Source organism: Diprion similis, chromosome 1 (genome assembly GCF_021155765.1).
Source record: "Diprion similis isolate iyDipSimi1 chromosome 1, iyDipSimi1.1, whole genome shotgun sequence".
Classification (NCBI taxonomy): Eukaryota; Metazoa; Arthropoda; class Insecta; order Hymenoptera; family Diprionidae; genus Diprion; species Diprion similis.
In genome coordinates, this window is record NC_060105.1 from 904,672 (window position 1) to 928,597 (window position 23,926).

At 44.9% G+C, this 23,926-nt stretch overlaps 4 protein-coding genes across 7 annotated transcripts in view; 3 read left to right on the top strand and 1 right to left on the bottom strand.

Annotated features, from left to right (window-relative positions):
- LOC124405773 (tensin-3-like) overlaps positions 1 to 17,634 on the top strand; it is an 82,529-nt gene extending 64,895 nt beyond the window's left edge. For 3 of the 4 annotated variants that reach the window (XM_046880952.1, XM_046880962.1, XM_046880983.1), the window contains 7 exons: positions 13,829 to 13,975; positions 14,271 to 14,441; positions 14,544 to 14,986; positions 15,212 to 15,448; positions 15,690 to 15,861; positions 15,981 to 16,225; positions 16,268 to 17,634. In XM_046880952.1, coding sequence (XP_046736908.1) covers positions 13,829 to 13,975; positions 14,271 to 14,441; positions 14,544 to 14,986; positions 15,212 to 15,448; positions 15,690 to 15,861; positions 15,981 to 16,190 — 1,380 coding nt within the window. In that variant the 3' untranslated portion in view covers positions 16,191 to 16,225; positions 16,268 to 17,634. Of the gene's footprint in view, positions 1 to 3,486; positions 4,158 to 13,828; positions 13,976 to 14,270; positions 14,442 to 14,543; positions 14,987 to 15,211; positions 15,449 to 15,689; positions 15,862 to 15,980; positions 16,226 to 16,267 lie in introns of those variants that run through there. The other variant, XM_046880972.1, reaches the window with a different exon arrangement.
- A 156-nt stretch (positions 17,635 to 17,790) lies between these two features.
- Positions 17,791 to 21,356, bottom strand: LOC124405800 (DDB1- and CUL4-associated factor 13). Its single transcript, XM_046881015.1, has 7 exons — positions 21,168 to 21,356; positions 20,624 to 21,021; positions 18,926 to 19,094; positions 18,694 to 18,841; positions 18,309 to 18,609; positions 18,069 to 18,232; positions 17,791 to 17,941 (listed from the first exon to the last, which is right to left on the bottom strand). Exons 1-7 carry the CDS (start codon positions 21,235 to 21,237, stop codon positions 17,854 to 17,856), a joined length of 1,338 nt encoding a protein of 445 aa, XP_046736971.1. The 5' UTR covers positions 21,238 to 21,356; the 3' UTR covers positions 17,791 to 17,853.
- On the top strand, positions 19,233 to 20,551 carry LOC124404605 (deoxyribose-phosphate aldolase). The gene is made up of 5 exons (XM_046878939.1): positions 19,233 to 19,360; positions 19,451 to 19,638; positions 19,697 to 19,838; positions 19,912 to 20,288; positions 20,351 to 20,551. The coding sequence occupies exons 1-5, from the start codon at positions 19,324 to 19,326 to the stop codon at positions 20,549 to 20,551; spliced, it is 945 nt and encodes a 314-aa protein (XP_046734895.1). The 5' UTR covers positions 19,233 to 19,323.
- Positions 21,357 to 21,484: 128 nt separating the features above from the next.
- LOC124405763 (exocyst complex component 3) lies at positions 21,485 to 23,882 on the top strand. The gene has a single exon (XM_046880940.1). It carries the CDS (start codon positions 21,576 to 21,578, stop codon positions 23,844 to 23,846), a length of 2,271 nt encoding a protein of 756 aa, XP_046736896.1. The 5' UTR covers positions 21,485 to 21,575; the 3' UTR covers positions 23,847 to 23,882.
- The last annotated feature ends 44 nt before the right edge of the window (positions 23,883 to 23,926 follow it).

Sequence of the window (23,926 nt, forward strand, 5' to 3'; positions counted from 1 at the left end):
AGCCTTGCAGTACGAAGTTAAAAGCGACGACGCAAAGTCCTCGTCGTGTGGTGTGGTGTGGAATTCGAGTCATTTCGTTCGCGTCTTGAGAACGACAGCCCTGCAGGCCGACGACGACGACGTCCCGTAAACCTTTTACATACTCGGGTCGGGGCCAAGTGGTCCGTTGTCGCTCGTCGAGTCCGTCGGCTGATGGAAACGCCCCGATACGCCCTGCCAACCGGCTATTTATCCTCAAGAGAGATTTCCAACGGTGTTGGTACCGGCGTCATTCCACGATAACACTATTCGAAAACATACACAGTAGTCACGAGCATTGCGCCCACGCGGTTTTCCTGCTACTTAGGCGTGGCTCGGACCATCCCTCGACAAGGCCTCTCTGGTGGTCCCGACGGTAGGCACCGTGCCATGACACGACCATGTGCAAGTGCCTACGTCTCAGCCGGGTGCAGCTTAAGCTGAAGTTGGTTGGAAATACACGAGGGCAAAGGTGGCGCAGGACGGATAGGACAGAATTAGAACACGCCGTCGCTGCGACGTATCTTCCTCTTTCTCCTCTTCTCTCTTTTCTTTATTTCTTTCTTTCTTTCTTTCTTTCTTTCTTTCCTGACAACAACTACACCATCGTTCCAACGAGACGCCTGTGCTTGTATAAATATCCTCGGACCAGCGACCACGTAGCAAACTCTGGGAACGACACACGAGCGAGACAAAAGCCGTCGATTACCCTTTAAGAAGTAATCCACGCTTCTGGTCTGCATGGGATCTCTTACATGGATCTGGATAGGAAGTGGTCGACTCCTCCGGTGCATTTGGTTACCACATGGCGACGCGATGGTCGGCTAGGAGTTTTCTCTGTCTATGCTCACGGAGGATCTGATTACCTCACGTATATCGAGGAGACACACATACCGAGTGTCAGGTAGAAGAGGATCCCTTCCCCTACGACTCACGGCCGCACGTCAAAAGCTCAGCACGTATAACGTCTCGCATTATACTATACTATATACCCTCGCAGGAAGACGTGGGGCATTATCGAGTTTCCCTCACCTTGTCGGGTAATTCGGAACATCAAGACCCAAACCGTGCATAATTCATGATCAAGGTACGGCCTGGATCAATTATTTTCACTTTTCCTCACTTGTGTTTTAGGGTAATGTTCCATCTTCACTTGTCGGACAGATGTTTTTGGGATGCCTGTTGGAGAACTTTGATGTAGGCAGGCGGCGTGTACGGGTTGGATCAGCAATTTAACTGATGAATTTCTTGACGTTGATCAGGGTACTATCAAACGATCTTGCGCCGGGGAATCAGTTTCCAGAATCAGTTTATGGTAGTTAGCTGGGAAATAGGTGGAAGAAGAAGAAACTTTGAATTGAATCGTCGGTGACTAACGAGATACAATTAGCCTCTTTTTTCCTGCCCCTCTTCCTCCCTCCTCCCCCCTTTCTCTCGTGCTCTCACAATTTCTACACTATTCTTCTTCTGGTATCCTCAACTATTCCCATAAATAATCCGTCCTACAAAACAGGTAATTAGTTCAAACCCGGCCGGTATTAATCTTCACACCGGTCTTGAATTAGCTTGCTCTCAGTGAACGAATAATTCGTCAGAACCGAACCAGCCGGAGCTCCGCAGTTTCAAATATAGAAGTTAACTACGTTCAACGACTTTGAAATAACAACAGGGAGAAGTAAACAAATTTAATATTCCTACCAGCGGTATTAATTTCACAATTCAATCCGCCCGCTCGGTGCCAAATATCCAACTCGTGATGATACCAAATATTACAGCCACCTCCAACGAGACTCTGATTATCTCGTTTTTAATTTCTTTCAACGAAGTTGGAAGTGCAAATTCTCCAATTGAAATTCACCTGATTGTGTACTAAGGAAAGAAAGTTAGTAACACAGTGACCTTTTATCTCTGAAGATGTTGACGGCGTTGAAAGAACTTTGCGAAGCGTTTGGCCTGACTCGATTCAGTGAGAAATGGGCCCCTGGAAATTGGTGAAAGGGAGGAGGAGTAGACAGCTAAAAAAGGAATAGCAGACACCTATTGCGACAGAGAGGTGAACCTGGCTGCGCGAACCGCACGTCGGCTTTTAAATTGCTGTTCAAGCGAACCTCGGGTAAAAGAGCGTAGGATGCAGGTATATAAAGTAAGAAGAGTGAAGAGGTGTATGCACGTAAGACGGTAGCGTCGAAAAGTCATTTTAAAGCTGCTCGAAGACTTGTTTGTCGAAGGTAAGCGGCGGGTATACGAGCAAAGAACGATGGGCGCGAGGTAAGTAAAGAGTAAATAGACACGGCGTCCTACAGGATAGTCCAGGGAATCTTCTCCATTTTTCTAATGCAGAAAGTAAACCACGCACGGTGTAAGCTTGCCTCTAAAATTATCAAATCTTCCGAAAGCCATGCAGGCCGCAGTTAGTAGCCAGCCTGCAGGCTGCGGAGACTGAACAGTGCATTCATCCAACACGCTTCGATGCCCGAACTCAACGTCGTTGAACAGAAGCCCGGAGCTGATACCTACTTTTGGATTACCTGCACTTACACTACCATTCTCAAACTTCTTCAGGTGGAAAAATCTCGAGCTATACAGCCTCGAACGGATCAAAGCCCCTAAATGCAAACTCCAGCGCTGCAATGGATTCCTTGAATTCTACTTCCATTTGATTGAACCACGTCGTCTTGGAAGCCGTGACGCGTCTGCTGACAGGCAATTAAAGATCCTTTCCAAAGTTGTACAGCTTTGAAATCCACCTTCATTCACCCAAGCAACGCGAAACATCGCGGACATTGTTGACGAATCGGCGTGACCGGAAGACTCCACGACTTCTCAAGCTCTACTACGAGACTATAATACTGTCAGTTTACAAGTAAATTCAACAAACTGACATGTCTCGAGCATTACGTTGACAGTTTGTACCAGAGACTATCAGTCGTTTGAACACGAGAGTAGTTGCAGTGAGAGAGGACTCATATCTCGATCAGATCAGCCTGATGATGGACTCTGGGATTCGGTGGCCGAATTCGCGTCTCCGTGAAAGATAATCAGCGGTATCCCCTGGAGGATCAAGATTGCGATGTGCGGCGTTTCTCGATGGGCGAGCGAGGTCAAAGCACGGGGAAACGGCGAAACGTCCCTGGGAGTTCTTGGCATTGAACCGATGCGATGCGGGCATCCAGGTATCCAGTGTGCAGGGTACGCGATGCCAGCTGTCGGTGAATGTGTTCAAAAGCGCCGTTTGAAGCAAGAAGGCAGGCTGCTGCTGCTGCTGCTGCTGCTGTTGCTGCTGCAGCGGCGTAGGCACCTCGTGGAGTGGCGGCGGGGGGACGAGAAGAGAGAGACAGGGCATGCAGGAGGCTGAGGAAGTGGCAGTGGTAGTGGCACTGCCAATGGTAGTGGTAATGGTAGTAGTGGTAGTTGACGGTGGCGGTGGGGCTTCCTTTCGAACCGAGCCCGTTGGACCTTCAGTCCCCCTCGGTGCCTCCGGACGGCGAAGATGCAACTGTGCCGGCGAACGACTGTACCGCCTCGTATCTAGGCCCCCACCCTCTCATCCCCGGCCCCCTCGGTACCCCCACCAGACATTCCACACTCCAGCCTCAACACACAGTTGACGTCCCCGTCCCGTGCGATCGTAACGACATCGCCGCGAGCCCCGAAGACCTCTTCTTCCCGAAGGAAACGCGCGCGCCAAGTCTTGGTCCCGGAAATGTGAAAACGGCAGTGATGACGGCCCGGCGGTCCGAGTACCGCAGATCGTGTTGGTAGATTTACTGGTTTGCGTTTTGAAGATAATTAGAAAGTGGTTCGGGTTCTCGTGTGGTGAGGTGCTGTGTCTGCAGTTGTGGTTCCGGACGGACACGTCGTTTCTTACCGAGCCCTTCGAACCTTGGCGGTCATTACAAAGTTCAAGACGAGAACGTGGCATGAGGAAGTCCCTCGACAGTCTCGCACTTTCAGCGATTATGGGACGGCTTGGGAGGAACTCGCAAGCAGCCACGACTACCAGGCCCATATTTAGGGTCCATTATCAAAAGCTCGTCGATGAGTTTGCCCAGCCGCAAGATCAACTCGAGTTTATGCCCGCTTTGCCCGACTACATGTCATACTGCTGCCGTCAGTGTGGGCACACTCAGAAGCTTAGAGTAAGTTTTACTATCCTCAACGTCCCAATCATAAGCCACCGTAACGGGTTCAGACCATGAAATATCTGCGCATTTCTCGACTCTTCATGTTAACGTAATATCCATACTCATATGGAGAGTCTTGCGCGCCAAGTACGAAACCCTGCGTTCCATCCATTCGCAAAGAACTCTGGACCATTGCTCGTGGGTTCTCTGGTTGGTTGGTTGGTTGGTACCGTGTCGAAGCGGGTTGCTCGTTGCCCGCCCACGCGGCGCCCGACGTTTCTTGTACACAACTGGAAAGCCGAGTAGTTAGTTATACTCTGTAATCCATCCACGCTTATACCGTAGACCAGCGCACGCGGTGGAATGGTCGGCTGAAAAGTGGGCGTCAGTGTCCCCCAGAGAATTTCGACACTCGTGCAAATACGCGTCCTGATGTGATCGAAGGTATTCTAATATAATCACCATCCAATCGTACCACCGTCTGGCTTTCGCTGTACCACAAACTACTGTAGTGACGTGGCGTTTAGTAGAGGTAATATAACTGGTACAGTGTAGCACGTGTCGAGTAACATGCCATCGTCAAACCCACTTAATCTCCAAGGGCTCATAATGGTTTCAGCGTTTCAGTTATCTCGGTGACTCATACGAACGGTGCGGTCTTTTTTTTTCTTTTCGCAACACTGTAAATTCTATACCAAGTTAAATTCTCACGGCCGATGGGAATACAGGGTTTTTCTAGCCGACTGCCCGGATATTCCGTACCTCCTTGCGTACGGACGTCGTTGCGAGGAGGCGAAGGTAATTTGCTCGGGACAAGTACACGGCACAATTATGCGGACCACGCGGAACGATGCGAACCAGCTCCGCAAATGACGACTCCCAAGAGATGCTGAGAGGAGAAACGAGGATCGAGGTAGATGCCCGCCGAGATTCCTCCTATCCAGGAGTTTGCAACCTCCTGGTGTATTTGTGCATTTGTATATCTCCGCACACGCGTGACTTGAACGGGTTTAGTCGATCGGAATACAAAGTTCGGTTAAAAACTGTGCCTCCGAGTCACGTAGGCATGCCTATAACGTCGTCAATATGTGGCTCGTATTGAGAAGAGTCAGGCTGAGACCCACGCTGTCTTCTAACTGTTTTATAATTTTATTGCAGAAATGCCAGCTGGTGAAACTCCAGGTGTCATGTTCTCGTTGCTGACCATGCATACATGGCGTCTTTTGAAAAGATATATAGTTAATGCATACGTTATTGCTCCGATGATGAGATGATAATGTTGATGAAATTTATACGTGTACACACGTTGTTGTATAACAGGATTCAAATGATTATCTCAGACTAGTAATTGGAGTTTCATACTAGACGAGTGAAGAGTGACAGTGTGTTCCCACAGTTGGAAGCGCCTCGTTGGCTCCGGAGATAAAAAGATAATAAGTGTGTCGGTCCAACCGCGTTGAGAAACAAACCGCGCACACGGTTGATAATTGTTATCGCAGTTGAACCGTGAACTTGTCCAGCTGGAAGTTGGGACCTGGTTACTGTCCAGCGTTCGCCATCTCGGCAATTAGAGGTAATTGCGACGTTAATTTATCGCGCCAACATACTATAATAAGACTTCCAAGCCTATAATCCATGAGACTACTCACTTCGCGTGGGCTGAAAAGAGTCCCGAGAGTATAGAATGAATTGATCGCCTTTTAAAGTTCGTTGAGCTTTCGGTTCTATCGAACCTTGTCAGCGCGGATTCGTTGTAGTGAGTTCACAGGTCCCGCGCGGTTGATGCTCGGTCGAATTCTTAAAACGAAACGAAACGAATCGAGACGAAACGAGGAGAGGATGCATGTCTGGCTAACAATAAGTTAAAAGAGACCGGAGGAATTTATATTCGACATAGTTGTGTACCATTGTGTGCGATGATAATATGATATCTATCTCTCTCTCTCTCACTCGTGCACAAAAGCAGCACGCATTATTGCCAGGGCACTTGACGACTATAATGGAGCTAGGACCCAGGGCATAATATGAACTCCGAAACGAAGCCAAAAGTTACACCTGGTCTCCTGTAAAGGCTCGAGTTCTTCAACGTGCCATTATAGACCCTTGTGGGACTCAATATAACAACGATATATAGCCGCGCAACCTCTCGAGTACCGAAACGAGAATTATATATATATATTTCCAAAGAATTTGCGAGTTCCTCTATGTGACTAGTCGCATCTACCTGGGCCTCGTGGTCCTTGTGCCAACATACATGTGCGTGCCTCGTGCATACGCACAATGGGTGACTTTGAGCTCTCGAGTTACAATAAGGGTCCTTTTTACCGACTCCCTACTGCTACCCAAAGACCCTTCGAATTCTATGGGGAGTGTACGAGGATATAATTGACACTATCCAGCGGTTTCGAATGCCGAAGCGCTGTCGAGCTTCACCGATTGTCAAAATATCCCTGATTTGTGAACCAGTCCTTTGGATCGGGGTGAAAAATATTCTCCAAGTCTCGAGCTACTGATCGTCGTCACTTGAACACCGTCCGTCAGCTGGGCGGTCGGTATAATTCTGCTGGGGAGGTAATTGATGCACATTCGCGACTTAATTAACTGCATGGCGAACTGTTTCAGGGTGACCTGCATGCGAGCTAGAATAACGGGTCGACCGTTGCCCAAGCTGCAGGTTTAATTTCATCAGTCAGAATTCTACTAATGAAACTGTAGCCTTGCCTGGTTACGCTGTGTCGGGTTTTCATTGTTTTCGGATCTTCGTATTCGTACCGTCATGTCATGGACATACGCACACGTGGTCGCCACTCTTGCCCTCCTTGTCTCTCTCTCTTTCTCTCTTTCTCTCGACCCAGCCACGTTGTTCCTACACCCGACCCACGCTCTCCTCTCCTCTCCTCTCCTCTCCTCTCCGTCTCGGCTATACTTATACATACCAAGCAATCCTTGTACATACTTGGTTCTCACGGGGGAGTCAGGACTGCGGTATCAGGATACGCCGCCTTGAGGATACAAGCTCTCGGAAATAATAACGAGGTGCGAAACGCGCGGTTGCAGGTTTTTGGCCAGACACGCTTCTTTACACTTTCGACCTTGTTAAAGAAACTTTTATTTTCCTCAAACGCACTTTTGAATTTGTTTTATATGTATATATATATATATATTCGGCGGGGAATAACGTATGTTGGTCGACCCGCGTCGATATAGGTATTACACTACTTGGCAAGGAATGGAAGAATCCGGAAATTTAAGTTCCCTCGAGCCTTTGGGGAAGGCTCTAACTCCTTGCCAACCTTCTTTGCCGCATGCGCTTCGTCAAAGCTCAAAGCTTTTATTTCCTCGCTTCGGGAAAATATTTCACGTCAAATTTTTTCAATATGCTTACCTACTTATTCGCGAGGCAAGACCTGCCGATACGAAGTCTCGGTTGAACGAACGAGGGACAAACCGCTTTTTCGATTGATACATAATAATAGCCACATAAACTTATCGAACTGGAATGCAAATTTGTTGCTATAACGGCATTTTGAATATAAGTATAACGAAAACGAAATTTGAGATCTGGTGCAGAGGTCAGATATTCCAGGTCATAAAATCGTGTTTTAGAACTTTTTGTGGAAGTTCATAATTGATTGATTTCTACTCCCTTAGACTGACGGACGACTTTATTATGTATATTTTACATTAGAAATCTCAAACTTGGCAATACTTTTGGTTATAAAATATCTTGGTCACTATTTTTTTCCATCTCAAAGTCGTGTAGAGCGAATGAAAAAGGTGTATCTTATCGTGTGCGATTTAAATAGGAAACCGATAAGTCTATCCAGTAACGGGTTTCCCCGTTACCCTTCCTTTTCCTTTCAACACTCTGAGAGCGCGTGTGTACTTTAGGCAAGGAAGTAAACGACTGGAGAGAAAAAGGAAGAAATCGGGATGAATTAAATCGGATTAAGCGAATTTTATTTGCAGTTAAAGCAGCATCGTTGCGCTGCAGCCGGAGGTAAACACAGGAGATTGGAAATTAACTCGCGGAGTCATTCCGGAAACGTGATGTATGAAAAACGAGGATGAAAAAAAAAGGAAATAAGCGGAATCCCAGGAGCCGTCGAGGACACGGGAAACGTCCCTGTTTTCCGTTGGTCGCGTAATTTCCCAAAGGCGTGAACGGCGCCGCTCCAGGCCACTCGCCGGCTATAATTACTGATCAAAGGGACCCTGGAAGACTTTGCTCGATACTCTGCAGGCTCGGTGCTCAGGCACAGCGTCACTTCGATCACTGCACCATAGGCCCCGGCTCATTTGCCACACGTAAATTCTAATATCGCACGGCTCGACTCTACCTACCACCTAGAAAGCTCTGATATTCACTCAAACGATTTTCCACTCCTTTGCTTCTTTGGCTCCCTCCTCCCCCTTCACTGCTCCTGCGAATCCTCCTCACCGCGTTGTCACCGCTAGCGCAATTCCTCCTCCTTCAGCTTCGTATTACGTAATATAGTTATTCCGGTATCACGATTGACGAATTAACGACTTCTTCCATAGCTTCCTAGATAATAATTCTATTCATTATGCCAACAACCAAGCACTGCGTACAATCATTTTTTATTTATTACGACTGACAATGAGAACTATGAGAAGTTGTAGTCTACTGATTAGATCGTGTTACAATAATTGTCCAGAAGATCTGTGTAGATACAAGCAGAGTCCCATTCTAGGTAGAAAAATGTTCTAAATTTGCAGATCTCCGTCAAAAAGCATGTAATAATAAAAACGATAGCAGCTTTCTTTCACAGGCTGAAATTGCTACGAGTCAACGATCACTGTTATAAATTTGACGTTTTTTTTTTTCTTCTCATTCAATATCAGTCTACATAGTAACTAGGACTTAGCATTGTCAATTCGTCGCCATTCTTCACCGACCCTTGTTAAATGAAAAATTTTTCTACAGGCCAAAGACATACAAGATCGAGACATAAGTCGCGCTTACCCTCGCGAGATTGCATCCTGCGGGACGTAATAAACAGTATCACCGTCTCCCTCTTCCCGCTCGTATCGTCTCGTTTCTCTCTCCGACATCCGCTCGCTACGCGGACACATCCATATCTCTGTAGTAATGGTCAGATATTGGACTTACATTGTAGGTGTGCGCCTGTACACGACACCCCCCCCCCCCCCCTCTGGGGGTTCGACGATGCTGTCGCTTTCAGCGGAGGCTTCTCTCTCTCCTCTCTTATCCTCCCTCTCCTCTTCTCTTCTCTCCTCTCCTCTCCTCTCCTCTCTGCGACGCCGGGCCTCAGGAACGGGAGATATGGCCGTGACCGCGTGGTATGCCAGGAATGTAGCCCGTCACGCCAGAGCTCAGCATCCGCCGGGCCGCCGTCCGTGCTCCAGGACCTTAGCCGGTCCGTGCCTAACCCAACCCTGCCAGCCGGCCGGCCGGCCAGTCCTCCACTCATCTCATCTCCTCTCCTCTTCTCTCATCTCCTCTCATCTCCTTTTCTCTCATCCCCGGCAGCCCGATGTCATGAACAATGCCAAAAACACCTGGCCCCGGTGCCGAACCTCCCCAAAAGAGATAATGGGATACCCGAGTGCAGCAGAGTCTAAGCGGACGGACAGGTGCTCCAAGGATATCCTCAAATCTCTCGTGGTCGCACCTTCCAAACAGACTGGGATCGTCCTGGTGCAGAAAAAAGGAAAACCACAACGAACCGGGGTGAGGAAGGGAGTTCTGATTACCCACGGCCAGGTCCTGCCTAAGCTCAGCCTCTTCAAGACACCTTCGAAAGTCTCCTCATCTGTGCATGCACGGACTGCCGAAGATGTGGTGGTCCCCGAAGTGATGTCGGGAGAAATCAATCAGGGGACGTCAACACCTGCAGCCCCTGCGCGTTTACGTCTTTTCTGTGTAGATGCAGGTATCGGAGACGTTGGTTTTAATGTATGAGGTCCACAAGATGGAACGTACCTCTGCCTTTTGGTTTAATAATACTTTATCGCAGTTGATGAAACTTTTGTCTAACTCTACGCGATGAGGAATCTGAGTACATAAATAATCATATTAAAAATTACGAAAATCGACGACTCAAAGTATTACAAACGAGTTTATTTTTAAATAGTGACACTCTGGTTACGTTTCGCGCCCTCGTATCTCGACATCGTGATTATCGCAGCTGGCAGTAATGAGTGGAAGAGCTTTGAAGAAATAATGATCACTTTACCGGCGTGAGGATCCCACGAAGCTCTTTTCCACGTGACATTTAACAACAGCATTCGACCGCGTATATGAAGAGAATATTTTCTATTGAACGATGAGATACTGGCTGCATCCACAAAGCATATATCAACCCCTAGATTCCATCCTCCGTTTCTTTGGGAACATGCAAGACGATGCCCGTACAATTGAGACGCGGTGAGGCTCGTATCTCGACGTACGGTCACATTGTGGGGACTTGACCTGGTTTCTCTGTCTCTGCATCACGAATGGAGTCACGGAGTGTCGGTGGTAGAAGCTCGTTGAATTTTTCCTTGCCTCGTTATACCGCGGACGACGGTGAAAATTGCTTTGATATCTTCAGCTGTATAAGATTTCACAGACAAACGACCCGCCGCCTCGGCGTCTGGGACCACCTTCAGGTCGATGTCTTTCTCCGGATATCCCGAGCTCTGCTCCGCTGCAGACGATCCTCGAAGGTCGCGGAAGCTCGAACCATCCTTTGGCACCCCCGACCCTCCTCTTCTCGATGTCCTCCAACCATCCTGCCTCTCTGCACCCATTGTCACCTCTCCTCCAACACGCGTGCCTTGCTCTTGAAGCGTGTAACAATATTTAGAGAGTTTATCGGCATCGGGGCAACGCAGCCACACATATTGTTACCCGAAGGTAAGGGAGGGGTGAAATTGCTCTTCATGTTCAACCCTCAAGGGTTGTATTTAAGCAGGTTATCGCGATAGTAGGTATACACTGGCGTATGTGCAAGCCTATCCGTATACCCATCACACATTACCTTCGCCTCGGAATCGAGGTAAGAAAACACCGGAGTGTGTGGAAATGGAGTAATGGGAACTCGGCGTGTAATCGTTACCATGGAAAATTTTGGAAGTGCTTATCTTCCTCTTATTTGCATGCCTGTAGGTAAATACGATTATCTGCGCAGGTATGATATTATACAGAGGCGTGTATGAAGGGGTGTCGGGATTCGCTGCACGTGGCCGTAATTGAAATATCTGAATCCCTCCGCGTGTCTGAGTTGACCTCAACCTCTCGAGCTGGAAAATTATCCGACCGAGTAATTCCAGGACTCGAGCTGGCAAGCGCGCGTCAGGAACGTTAATGTATTCTCGGTCCCATACCGATCGTTGTGCATGAGAGACCATTTCGGCAGGTCTGAATGGGGCGCAGCCATGAAATGCCATTGGACCTGCGTAAAGCGACCGACGAAGCGCCCACTGATTAATTATCGACTTGTAATGTCCGATTACCTGGGTTCAAACGATCCGAGTGTGAATGCAGGTATGCTGAGAACTGTGGCTCATTCGTTGCGAGCAAAGAGCAAATGTTACTCGCGTATCACCTTTTTTCCCATCGCCCTTCTTCACTCGTCACAGGGCTGACTCGAATGTTCTGTACACACATACGACATGACATACAAAGCCACCGCCGTCTAGACGCGAAACGCATGCAGTGCTGCAGGAAGAGTAATATGTCGGGACCTTTTTGTCGGTTTGTCTTTTTCAACCATCGGTAGGGAGGTGAACTTCTCCTCCTGCAGCTACCGCATGCCATGCCGCGAACCAACATGATATAACGTATAAGAAGAAGGCACGCGTGGGTAGATGTGCGTCCTGAATGTGTAATAGGCACTCGCGGGTCTGCATTTAGAAAAGCCCTTCCTTCATCCTAGAGTAAACATACTCGTGGATTCATACTTGCCCCCCGCCCTCACCCCCGACCTCCTCCTCCTTCTCCTCCTCCTTCCGGCAACCCTTCAAGAGGTTAAAACCACTCGCGGTAACTAGGAGGAACAACGGAAGTGATATGGACCTGCGGATGCCGGGCGTACGAACCTGCGTACATGCAAATACGACATGATGTGCAAAGCAGCCACGGGGTGTGGCGCAGGATTCCGTGGCTGACGAGGACGGTATCCCATCTCGATATCGCTGATTTCATTTCTTTTGTAATATGTTATAGTAGACTAAAAACTAAGCGACACGTATTTTTTTAAAGGGGTGAACCCGCTCTTTAAAGTAAGGCATGTCAACGTGCGATTTAGCAGTTTCACCCACAAGAACATAATAGTTTTTAACCAATCCAACTGGAGATGTTTTCTCATAACGAGAAATGAAAAATATAATTTTCTCCAGTCATAAAAAAAAAACTAACTGGCAAAACGCTCCTTGACATGCCTTAATTTGGAGGGTAGTTTCACTCCCTTAAAGTGCCTAATGGCAAAAATCGTGTCGCTTAATTTTTAGTCTACTATAACGTATTACAAAAGAATTAGAATGAATCTCAGTAAAGAGGTTCGAAGTACGTACAGTTTTTCATTTTCCAAACTTTCGTACCATGTGCGAATGTGTCCTTGGCTTGGATTAAATTTTGAGGTGGAGTTTGTTTGTATTGTTTTGTTTTTCATACACAGTCTCACACTGGTACGAAACTAGCAAAGTTTGATAAGTACCTGTGGCAAATCCCGAGCGAGGCTCCGCCGTCTTCGTCGTTTTTGCCGCATGTATACTGGCCGCAAATTAACATTTCTTAAATTACAAATGGAAATGTATTCTTAGTCACAGGGGAAACTAATTTTATATGCAATATGAAAGTAATTTATGGTAATTTAAGCTTTCGAAGAAATTTACGTTTGAACACTGCTATATAATATTCGATTACGGCACCGATGTAACGCGGATAAAAATATGTGACTGAAATTTTATCGACTATACAATTTATTTTTGAGTTTCTAATCACGAAAGAAAAACTAGCAAAAATTACTGTATAAATAATTTGTACATTCCTTCGGAAGGTCGTGCTGTTATCAATCGGATCAAATTACACGTTAATTGCAAAAGCAAAGGCTCCGAAAGTTAACGTGAACATTGCGTCGAAACGTTCGCCAAAGGGAAGTTAGAAATTGCAGCTGCATACGAAGTTTGCTTGCTACTTGTAAGACCTGTCTGCAGGCGAAGCTAATAAGGCTAATTAGGCTCCCTCATCTTTCCACATAAATATTTACTCATTAGTTTCCACCCGGGATATTGAGCTGGTTTTTTTTTTACAACACTTAATTCGCATTGCCTGGATGCGGGACAAAGTTGTCATTTCGCGGTAACTCAGGGTGATTGATTTGCAGAAAGTAACAACAAGTTATATATGCTTTGATATTACGTAAAATCCTTTTTCAGGAATGTATTCAGGTATAAAGCGTATCCCCTTGATTTTCGATGCAGACGAATTCCGGGCCAAGGTTGAGGCAGGTGTCTGGAATTAGAGATTTTTCAGGCAAGCGTAGGTATTATACGTTTTTGGCTGCAGAAGACCCTGCGGCGTCTGCAGGTGCAACGTTAATCAAGTTGTACTCCATCGCTGCCTCCTCGTATACTATGAGAAAGACGTTTATCGATCAAATCCGCTTCATCCTGTTTAAAACTTGTTAGTCTGATAAAGGAAATCTTCGCTGTTTCAGGCCGAGGAACTGAATACTATTGTCGGAAATGCATTTCGTATGGCGTACGCGGCACAACTACAGAGGCAACCGATCCTCCAGGAGGTGATCTCGCCCCAACCGACTCCTGCCCGTCGCAAGGATCGACCGGAACGAACGATAAACTTGGTGAGAATGATCAACACCGATCAACATTCCCTGACAGATTCCGTTTTCAATGCTCCATTTATCACTCGGCGAAGTCGAGGAACGTTTTGAAACTCGACATACCGCAGGCAGTTCGCTACTCTCGAACGTTTGCTTGTCATTTTAACGAGACAAGGCTCGAGCTTGATAAAAGACGATGACCACTCCATGCGGCGAAAAAATGACCCAATTCACGTGACACGCGTTGCTCTTATACAACACTCGAGACACTTCAATTACTGATCTAATATCGCCTCCTCTTCTCCTTCTCTTCTAGAGCAAACAGTCGACGCGAGGCGGCGACTCGAACGATAAAAGCACAATTTTCTGGCCCCAGAGTGTATTGGCACCGACGCCACGAGGCGGTGGTGCACCACCCTCGACAGCGGAGATGAACGTCCAGCTCGGTAGCGCCGGCTCTCCAACCTTGCGCTTATCTACTGTCAAGGTGAGAGTATATTGGTATCGTTGGTTTTTACGTCGTATCGAAAGACAGAAAATAGTCGAGCGCAGATGTTGAAACCCCAAACCCTCGTATTTCACCCCCCAGACCCCGAATTCGATCCCCGGACTGAGGCCGTCGCACAACTTCAACAACGTCCTGGGACCCATAACGAACGAGGATGGGCCGAAGAGTATCTCCCAGCAGAGCACGCCGAGCAGCGACGAGAGCAACTCGCCAACGGAGCTCAACTCCTACAAGAGATTGACGGACAAACCGCCCCTGATAAAACGGCTGACGATGGGCCTCGCCGGGGGACGCGATGTCCTGGGTACCAACGGCGAGGACGACAGCTGCCCCCTAGTAAGTGCCGGCAGCACGCCCACCAGTCCCAGCAACAGACCCCGCTCCGGAGGATACGTCAACGAGGCGATCATAGACTCGGAGGGAACGCGGACGAGCTACAACAAGATCACCTGCGCCGCCGAGAACCTCGATAACACGATCAATTCGTCGATAACTGCGAAAAACTTCAACGCCGAGAACAACAGGTAGGTATTATTTAAGGACCTAGTTAGGGCGCTGCAAAAAGCGATTTTTCAAGGATTTTTCAGGAAGAAAAATTTGAATTTACTACTATAAAAATCGATTTTCAGAAAATTCTGACTAGGTGTAACCCTTAATTATTAATAATCGTGGGAATTTTTCTGAAATTAATGTGATCACGATCGCGTCGTGACCCCGGATTGTTATTTCCGTACCTACGATATTTCCAGGATAAGTCACAACTCGCCGAATTCTGTGTCCGAAACGGACTTCAAGTCGAAACGGAGATCGCAGATCAGCACCTCCGGGAGCTCCGTCCCACCCGATGGAAGCACCCACGGATCGACGCCCACCCAGACGCCGACCCCGACGCCTCCGCCGCTGCCCGAACGGACGGATAGCTTGAACAATCGTACCGAGGAGAGCGAGCTCAGGAAGGCACCATGGTTTCAAGCCGGCATTCCAAGGTATAATACGATTCGTTTTAAATTATAATCGAGGCCTGCACGTACGCGTGGACTTCCGGTTATCCCGAAATGTTCGCCGACGCTGGCGAACCTCCGTGAAAGACTTAATCCTTCATTCAGAGATGAACGTGAGAAGGATTCGCTTTTGATTATTCAAGTGGAGAGGATGAAATTAAGAATTAATTTGCAATCGGATCGTAAATGATATTTGACAATGAGTCCGGGTTTTCTCTTTTTGCAGAGAAATAACGCTGGAAGTCCTCAGCCAAGAACCGGAAGGCGCTTTTATGGTACGCGAAAGCACGAGCAAACCGGGATGTTATGCATTGTCCCTGAGAGTACCTCGAGAGTTTCAACCGAGCGGTATCGCTCATTACCTAATCATGCGAACGAACAAAGGCTACAAAATCAAGGTACTTGTTCAACGATCGGTGATGTATGTACGTTAAGTTGCACCTGCGTACTACGTCGCTTTGTTATTCTATTGTGTGGGTGTGCGTGACCTTTTTTTTAACTTGCTTCTTTTCCGCAGGGCTTCACAAAGGAATTCACGACGCTAACGGCGTTGATAACGCATCATTCGGTGATGCCTGAACTTCTGCCTTGCCCTTTGTCCCTGAGCCGATACAATCCGAGCTTCGTAAAGAGCGATTCGAACAAGGATTTTGCGGACATTGATTCTGATCCGGATTACAACACTTTGGCAGACTTCCGGAAGATGATGGCAGACTTGAACGTCTAATTCGAAAGACGCGAGGCTGTGACGATTCTCTTGATCGTCCGGGATCCTGACGACCACGTAGCAACAAGTTTCACCTACCGAATTCCAGATGTATGGCAGATTTGCGATCCTTTACTAGGAAAAAGTAAAGGCGAAATTTTCACGCGTCGTAAATTAATTGGTCTCGGAGTTCGCCGATCAATAAGTGGAACGAAAAGACGTTGGAAAATAAAAACCCAGTGATGATGTGAGAGTTCGTTGATACACGCGTCAACGACTCTTGTTATATCCACAAATACTCTGAATTCAAATTGATCACAGTCATGGAAGTTGGCCCTTGTGCTAAGCGGAGTGTTTGAAATCCGAACTCGATATTCGATAAAATTTCTAAACTACGAAATATTTGATAACCGTACTTGCAGACCCGATGTTTAATTATGCAGATCAACCGAATTTTGTAAAGATAAATGAGAATGATGTTGCAAGTTATTGTCTTGCTAAAGAATAATCACTACTTGAAATTTTTCATCCCTGATAAAGATTCTATCGATTCTATCTCGAAATTGATTTTAAATTAATCTCAAGATACGGCTCGCTTGTTAAATTTTCGCCATTTGCAAATTCGGCTACTTTTATAGAAACGATAGAACATTTGAGAGAGAGAGTTGCAAATTTATACGATTTATACCAAGTCACTTTATTAATTACACTGCAAACACCTCCTCCGCCTCCTCAACCTACTCCTCCTTGGTAGCATGTTGTCAAGTTGATGTAAATGTGTTTATATGTATATATAAAATATGAATAATTATTGTTAAACTAATGCCAAGATTCATATTTAATAATAATAATAACAACAACAAGAACAACAACAACAATAATAATAATAATAGTGGTAGTAATAATGATGATGAATGATAATATCAAATCATCACACGAAGATGGAGAAAGAGGAAGATTGAAAAAATTATTAATCGCGCAGCCGCGAGAGCAACCTAGTCTTGTATAGAAAGAAAATGGGGGCAGACACTAAAAATAAGTTTGAAATATATATGAATATAAGATGAAAACGAAAAGTAAATACCGCTTTAATCGCGTAGATAAATAAAACGGAGCTACTATAATATATATTATTATATATACATATATGAAGATGTATAATGCCTGCTTTCGAACAGTCGGGTTTATAAGGCGGATTCGCTTTCCATCCTAAAACCCCGTCGATTGTATTTTACGTGTTGAAACGTCATTCAATCCAGTTCTGCGGCAGTTTATTATTAATTCACGTGCACTCGACTATAAGAAGAATAGATACGATAGTTGATACAAATTTTAGTAAACACACGCCGTAGAAGTGCTAAAATAAACGTTAAAAAATGAGAGGCAAAATAAACTGCTGTGAGATGAAAGCTGAACGAACAAAGTTAACCATTGCTTGGGGTTCGTCATACTGTAAGGATAATAATAATTATATAAATTCGTTGTATGATGGAACAATAAAATTATTTATTACAAATAAATGAATAAACTGCGCCAAAATATTTCAAGCGAAGAACGAAAAACAAGCCCACCTCGGGAAAACTCATATCGCCGCAAAACGACCGAGTGAAAATGCTTCGTATTGAAAAATTTCCGGACATTTATTGGAAAGAAAATAACCTTTTATTAATTATAATTTTTCCATTCATTCATCTTCACGAACAACATGTCTAGATCTTTCAGACACGAATGGCACTGCGCCCGGTTTCGAGTGAGCTCGTCTGTTGCTTTCCCTGGAAAAATAAATCAAAAATCATTAATTCACGTTTAAAAGGGAACAATAATATCCGTGATTTCAAAAACCAGCGTTTCCTCTATAGTACCTTTTTTTTAAACAAATAACTACTGCCAGATACTCACTTTCGCTTAACTTTCTCTCGTAATGTACGAAGCTCGGCCTGAGCGTTATAGATGTGCTTAGGCACGTGTCTTTTACGAGCAATTTTCCGAACCTGTGGATGACTGGCGAACTTTTCTTTCAAAGCTTCGCTGTAATTGAGGGCCGCCTTCTCTCTTGGTTTCAACTGACGAAAGCAAAGTGCGAAATTAAACAATCGGTGCAAATAACACTGGAGAGTAAAACGTAGAACAGGAACTCACCACTCCAAGCTTCTCGGAAGCCCTAGACTTCCAAACTCTGATGTTCATCTCGTCGCTACCACACAATACGTACTTATCATCTAGGGACCACGCCACACAAGTAAGCCTTTGCATACGTTTTGTGTGATAAACATCTCGCGAATGACCTTTGCTCACCTCGAAAATTCGGATTGATTTATCGTAACCTCCAGAAACAAATTCCTTGCCCGTTGGAGCGTAATCTACATCTACAACTGCTCCAACGTGATCCATATGCACGTTCACAGGAGACTTCAATTTTCGAGTATCAAACGTGTACAGGCTGAATGAGAAAAACAATTGAATTGTAGAAACTGCATTGCCCTGATTTATGGCCTATAAATTGTATGTAAAAATCATATTTTACTTGTAATCCTCGCTGGCGCAGGTAAAAACAAAAGCCTCCATCGGATTCCACGATATCTTATTGTTTCTTAGCTTCATAACTACTTTTCGCAGCGGACCAGATTCCCTCGTATCATATAAAATTGTACTTCTGTCGCTGGCACAGGCAACTACAATAATAAATTTAATCAGATTATACTGTAAATATCCGCAGTGCTTATAAGGAAAATATGATAACATCATATGTCATTTACCCAACAAGTTCGTTTGGATTGGGTTAAATTTAACATCATGTAAACTGTCTACACCCCACTTCAAAGTCCGCACAGGTTCATTTCTGGTCTCTTCCCAGATTTGACATGTCTCACCACAGGTCGCAAACACAGGATCTTTTCGATGATGACTCAAGGCTGTTAGGACGGTCTGTAATTTGACAGTAAAACACCGAATTGATTTAGCAACGCTTTTCATTTTCTTACACTGTGTCCTGCGTTTGAATCTCCCGCCTAAACGCCATTTAATTGTAAGTAACAGATAACCGTCCATAAATAGCAGGTCAGTTCTAAGTTCACTCATTTTGATAAGCCAGTTCTCCTAGTTCCATACCAAGCACTGTTACTCTTCTATCTTAAAATTCCTCGACCTCATCAAGATGGTAGAAGAGAATCTTGGCAGACCGTTTGATGCTTGTGAGAGATTTAATTAGCTTTCTTTCTTGAATTGAAACTTGTTCAAAGTAGTAAAAATTTCAATAAGCTAATAACTATTTACTATTCCAGGTTTTATAAAGGACATCAGTTTAAATGAACCAGCCGTAAATGCCAGAGTTAGAGATATCGTGCAAAGGGCGAATAATATTACTCGATGCAACCGTGTAGCATGGCTGATCAAAGCAGTAACATGCATAGATCTGACGACACTGGGTGGCGATGACACTTTTGCAAATGTTGAAAGACTCACTAAGAAGGTGACATTAAATGCAGACTATTTGGATGAACATGATCTAATAAATTCGATATTTTCAGGCTGTGAAGCCTATCGTTTTACCATTTGAATGGGAAGGCTCTCTGTCTACTGCAGCAGTTTGTGTATATCCTGCACGTGTCGCCGATGTTGTACAAACATTAAAGAACCTTGATGCCTTGGGAAAAGTGAACGTGGCTAGCGGTAAGAAATGTCTAATTCAAAATTCCATATAAAAAGAGAAACAAGTTTTACAAATGTCCGATGATGTGCATAGTTGCTACCGGATTCCCAAGCGGTCAATATCTATTGCAAACTCGGCTGGATGAAATCTCGCTTGCAGTTTCAAGTGGAGCTACAGAAATAGATATTGTGATAAATCGTACGCTAGCATTGACCCATCAGTGGGAAAAATTGTACGATGAGATTAAATTGATGAAGCAAGCCTGTGGAACAGCGAAAATGAAGACTATTTTAGCGACTGGTGAACTTTTTGACCTCAAAGATGTGTACAGAGCATCTATAATCGCAGCAATGGCTGGATCAGATTTTATAAAAACTTCAACTGGAAAAGAAACGGTGAATGCTACTTTGCCTGTCGGGATTGTCATGTGCAGAGCTATTAGGGACTACCATCAATCGACTGGTTACAAGGTACGGCCAATAAGTCAGTAATTTCGTTCCAAATACTTTAGATAACACTTGCGTATTTTCAGGTTGGATTTAAGCCAGCTGGAGGCATAAAAACTTGGGGAGAAGCCCTTCAGTGGCTGGTATTGATCAAGGAAGAACTAGGCAATGAGTGGCTGAATAACAGTCTATTCAGAATTGGTGCTTCAAGTGTGCTAGGTGACATCTCTAGCGAAATTAAACGGTCTTTGGAAGAACTGAAAAAGACCTCTGATAATTCAGAGTAATAAAGATCTTTGGAAAAAAACTGCGTTAACTTTGTTTAAAAATTAAAAACAATTTTACAGATATGAACTCACCTTGCTGACGATGGTGTTAATTGGATCCTCCTGTTCTCCCGTTATTGAACTTTCGGCCTTCCAGGTCTTTATAGTTTTGTCATCGCCGATACTGAGGAAGTTTTCTCCATTTGGTGAAAATGCAATGCCCCTAACAATGCCGTCGTGAGCAAGAAATGAGCGCTCGCATATGCGTTGCGATAAATTCCACACTTTAATCTCTCCATCGAATGCCCCACTCAAAAGAGTCGATAGCTTCAGAGGGTGCTTAGAAAGACAAGACACACTGTCTTTGTGGCCATCCAAACTCCCTATAAATGGCTTAGCGAATACTCTCTCTAGCTTGACTGCATTTACAGCCCTTGTGTACTCTCTCGCCGCCTCAAACGGATGCAGAGATGGATCGTAGTTTCTGGGAACTAGAAGAAATCAAATTGTTTATTGAATACGCATAAAAAGTTAGAGAAAAAAAAATAGTTTTTCTTGCTTGTCGTTTTCGCTACAAATCTAGTGTACACAATACGGTTTATAGGTTAGGTAAACTATGACGATATTCATGAAATACCTTTATGAATATCACGTTTGGTTTCTCTCAGATATTCATCAGGATTTCTGGAGAGCACCTTGACTTTCATTTTGGTGCACTACCAGTCCTCTGTCTTAAATTATCAAATATGTAAGTCGATTGATAATTATGAAACATGCGAGAAACACGCGCTGTGAAATATAAGGGACTAAGCAGTGTGCCATGTGTATGAATATATGTTTTAAAAAAAGGCAAGCTATTATTGGTCGGGTGTAACGGAAGGCACCAATGATATCGCTTTATTAGCAATAAACTGCGCTGATCAAGAGAATTTTATGCAACATGGCCTTGGCTTGTGTGGGCGTCAGCTGTGTTATAACCCCAAAAACTGACGGCTGTCAAAGCCTTGTCAACACAGAGAGTGATTGAGGTTTAAAAATAATAATCATGACGAACGAGAACGGAGAAAAAATGCTCGACCTACGAAAATCTGAAGAGGAAGCTAAGGCAACAGCAACGAAACACATAATAAATATGCTCCAGCGTCCTGGTCAGCTGGAGAAAGTAGAACAGTACAAGCGTAGGATCAGTCGAAAGAAGGCTTCGATTGAAACAAAGTTGAAAACTGCTATGCAAAGTCAATTGGACGGGGTGAGAGTTGGTTTCAATCAGCTTCAAGAGTCGCTGGAAAGTATCGCTTTGATTAAACAAGAACTGGATCTGATCGGTGAGTCATTTGGCTCCGCTCCTGAGCTGAACAACACTCTGCAGGCTGTCCAAGATGAGAACATGCGTCACTCGCAGTACGTCACTGCTAAAGAGAACCTGAAACACATATTCACCGTTCCAGAAAGTGTTGAAAAGACAAAGCAATGGATAAATGAAGGAAAACTTTTACATGCCCATCAGAGTTTGATGGATTTAGAGAATTCGAGAGACGACTTGCTGTACGAACTGCACAAGCTGCCCAATCAATCACCCGCCGATAAAGTCATGCTGAAAGCGTACTTTGAGGATGTCGAAACTTTGTCGCAGTTAATGGAAAAGCAAATCAAATTGGTTGTTGGTCGGACTCTGAACACCGTCAGGAAAGAACCAACTATCATCGTTACGGCACTGAGGATAATTGAACGAGAAGAAAAGGCGGATCAGTTTGCGATTCAAAGGCATAAGCAGAGCGGGTTCATGCCTCCGGGAAGACCAAAGAATTGGAAAAAGATGGCAATTGAAGTACTGGAGAAATCTGTGGCCAACAGAGTCGAGGGAACACATGTAGACGAGAGGGCAGACAATAAAATGTGGCTGGCGAGGTATCTGGAACTGGCACGTCTCCTAATCCTCGAAGACCTAAGGGTGGTAAAAACACTCTGCGGACCTTGTTTCCCACCCTCTTATAACATAGTCAGAAAGTTTGTAGAGATGTACCACAACAGTCTATCTCAACACTTGAAAGACATAATAGCGAATGGCCTAGAGGGTAACGAATACGTATCTCTGCTTGCCTGGATAATGAATACTTATACAGGTGTAGAACTGATGAAACACCCGGAGCTAAACATCGACACCAGTGATATAGGACCTTTGCTGAGCAATGAGGTCCTAGAGCAACTGCAGGATCAGTACTTGAAGAACATGCAACAAAACTACGAAGAGTGGATGAAGAAAACATTAGAAACTGAAAAGGTTGACTGGTGGAGTGGAATCTTGCCGGAAGGTAGTACGCAAGAAACCTATTACCACACGGCAGCACCAGTAATCATATTTCAAATGGTGGATCAGAATCTCCAAGTAACAAAAACGATCAGCAATCAATTAACTGCCAGAGCGCTTGTCCTTTGTATAGATCAAGTTGTGAGATACTGTGCAGCGTATCGTCAGGCCATACTTGAGTTCAAAAGCAAACATTTCGAGGATCGGAGCAGAGTTCCTTACTTCACTCATCATATGATCACCATTGTAAACAATTGCCTTCAGTTTATAGAACTCGCTCAGCAAATGAAACAACTTTACTGGGTCTCCAATGCCAGCGGCGATGCTGCTGTCAAGTTTGAGGCTCTCTTGGCCAATTATCAACAATTGAGAGATGAAGCGGCGACCATTTTATTGGAAGAGTCGTTCCTAGACTTGGAACTCCACTTCCAAGATCTCCTCACTCCAAAATGGCTCTCCTCGCCGATACCTGTAGAAACGATCTGTGTAACATTGGAGGATTATTTTCAGGACTATAATCATCTTAGAGTAAAGAATTTTGAATACGTTATTACAGAGGCTCAAAATCTGATTGCTAAACGATATATAGCGGCTATGTTGCAGCGAAAGATATCACTCAAGACGTACGACGAATGTCTCACTTGCACATCAAAAATTATGACAGAGGCTGATAAGATAAAGAATTTTTTTGTCAGAATTGCACCTAAAGTGGGCAACTTTGATTCGCCTTTCGAAGTAATAAAAAGACTGGCTGAAGTACTGCGTTGCGAAGATTCCGAAATTTTATCTTTGGATCTACATTCACTCGTTGAAAAATACCCTGACATGACCGAAGATCATCTCGTACGATTGTTGAGCCTCAGAGGAGATATACCGAGAGCTACAGCTAGGGAAAAAGTAGCATACATATACGAAGCTCAACGTAATCGAACAACTCCACAGCCCATGCCTAATAGTATATTTAAGCAAATTGTCATCCAGGACAGTTTCTTAAATTGGAAACCCTGAGTACTGTAAATAAATAACTTACGTCTTGTACAGAAATTTGTTTAGTAATTAATAATGTTTATTAAAAATGGAAAAGATCT

Excerpts from the sequence above, each read along its gene's own strand:
- LOC124404605 (XM_046878939.1), top strand. The coding sequence starts at position 19,324 with ATGGTAGAAGAGAATCTTGGCAGACCGTTTGATGCTT. Across the intron at positions 19,639-19,696 it reads TTGAAAGACTCACTAAGAAG|GCTGTGAAGCCTATCGTTTT; the intron begins GTGACATTAAAT and ends CGATATTTTCAG. Across the intron at positions 20,289-20,350 it reads ATCAATCGACTGGTTACAAG|GTTGGATTTAAGCCAGCTGG; the intron begins GTACGGCCAATA and ends GCGTATTTTCAG.
- LOC124405800 (XM_046881015.1), bottom strand. The coding sequence starts at position 21,237 with ATGAAAGTCAAGGTGCTCTCCAGAAATCCTGATGAATATCTGAGAGAA. Across the intron at positions 21,022-21,167 it reads CAAACGTGATATTCATAAAG|TTCCCAGAAACTACGATCCA; the intron begins GTATTTCATGAA and ends GATTTCTTCTAG. Across the intron at positions 18,610-18,693 it reads TGCGCCAGCGAGGATTACAA|CCTGTACACGTTTGATACTC; the intron begins GTAAAATATGAT and ends TTTCTCATTCAG.
- LOC124405763 (XM_046880940.1), top strand. The coding sequence starts at position 21,576 with ATGACGAACGAGAACGGAGAAAAAATGCTCGACCTACGAAAATCTGAA.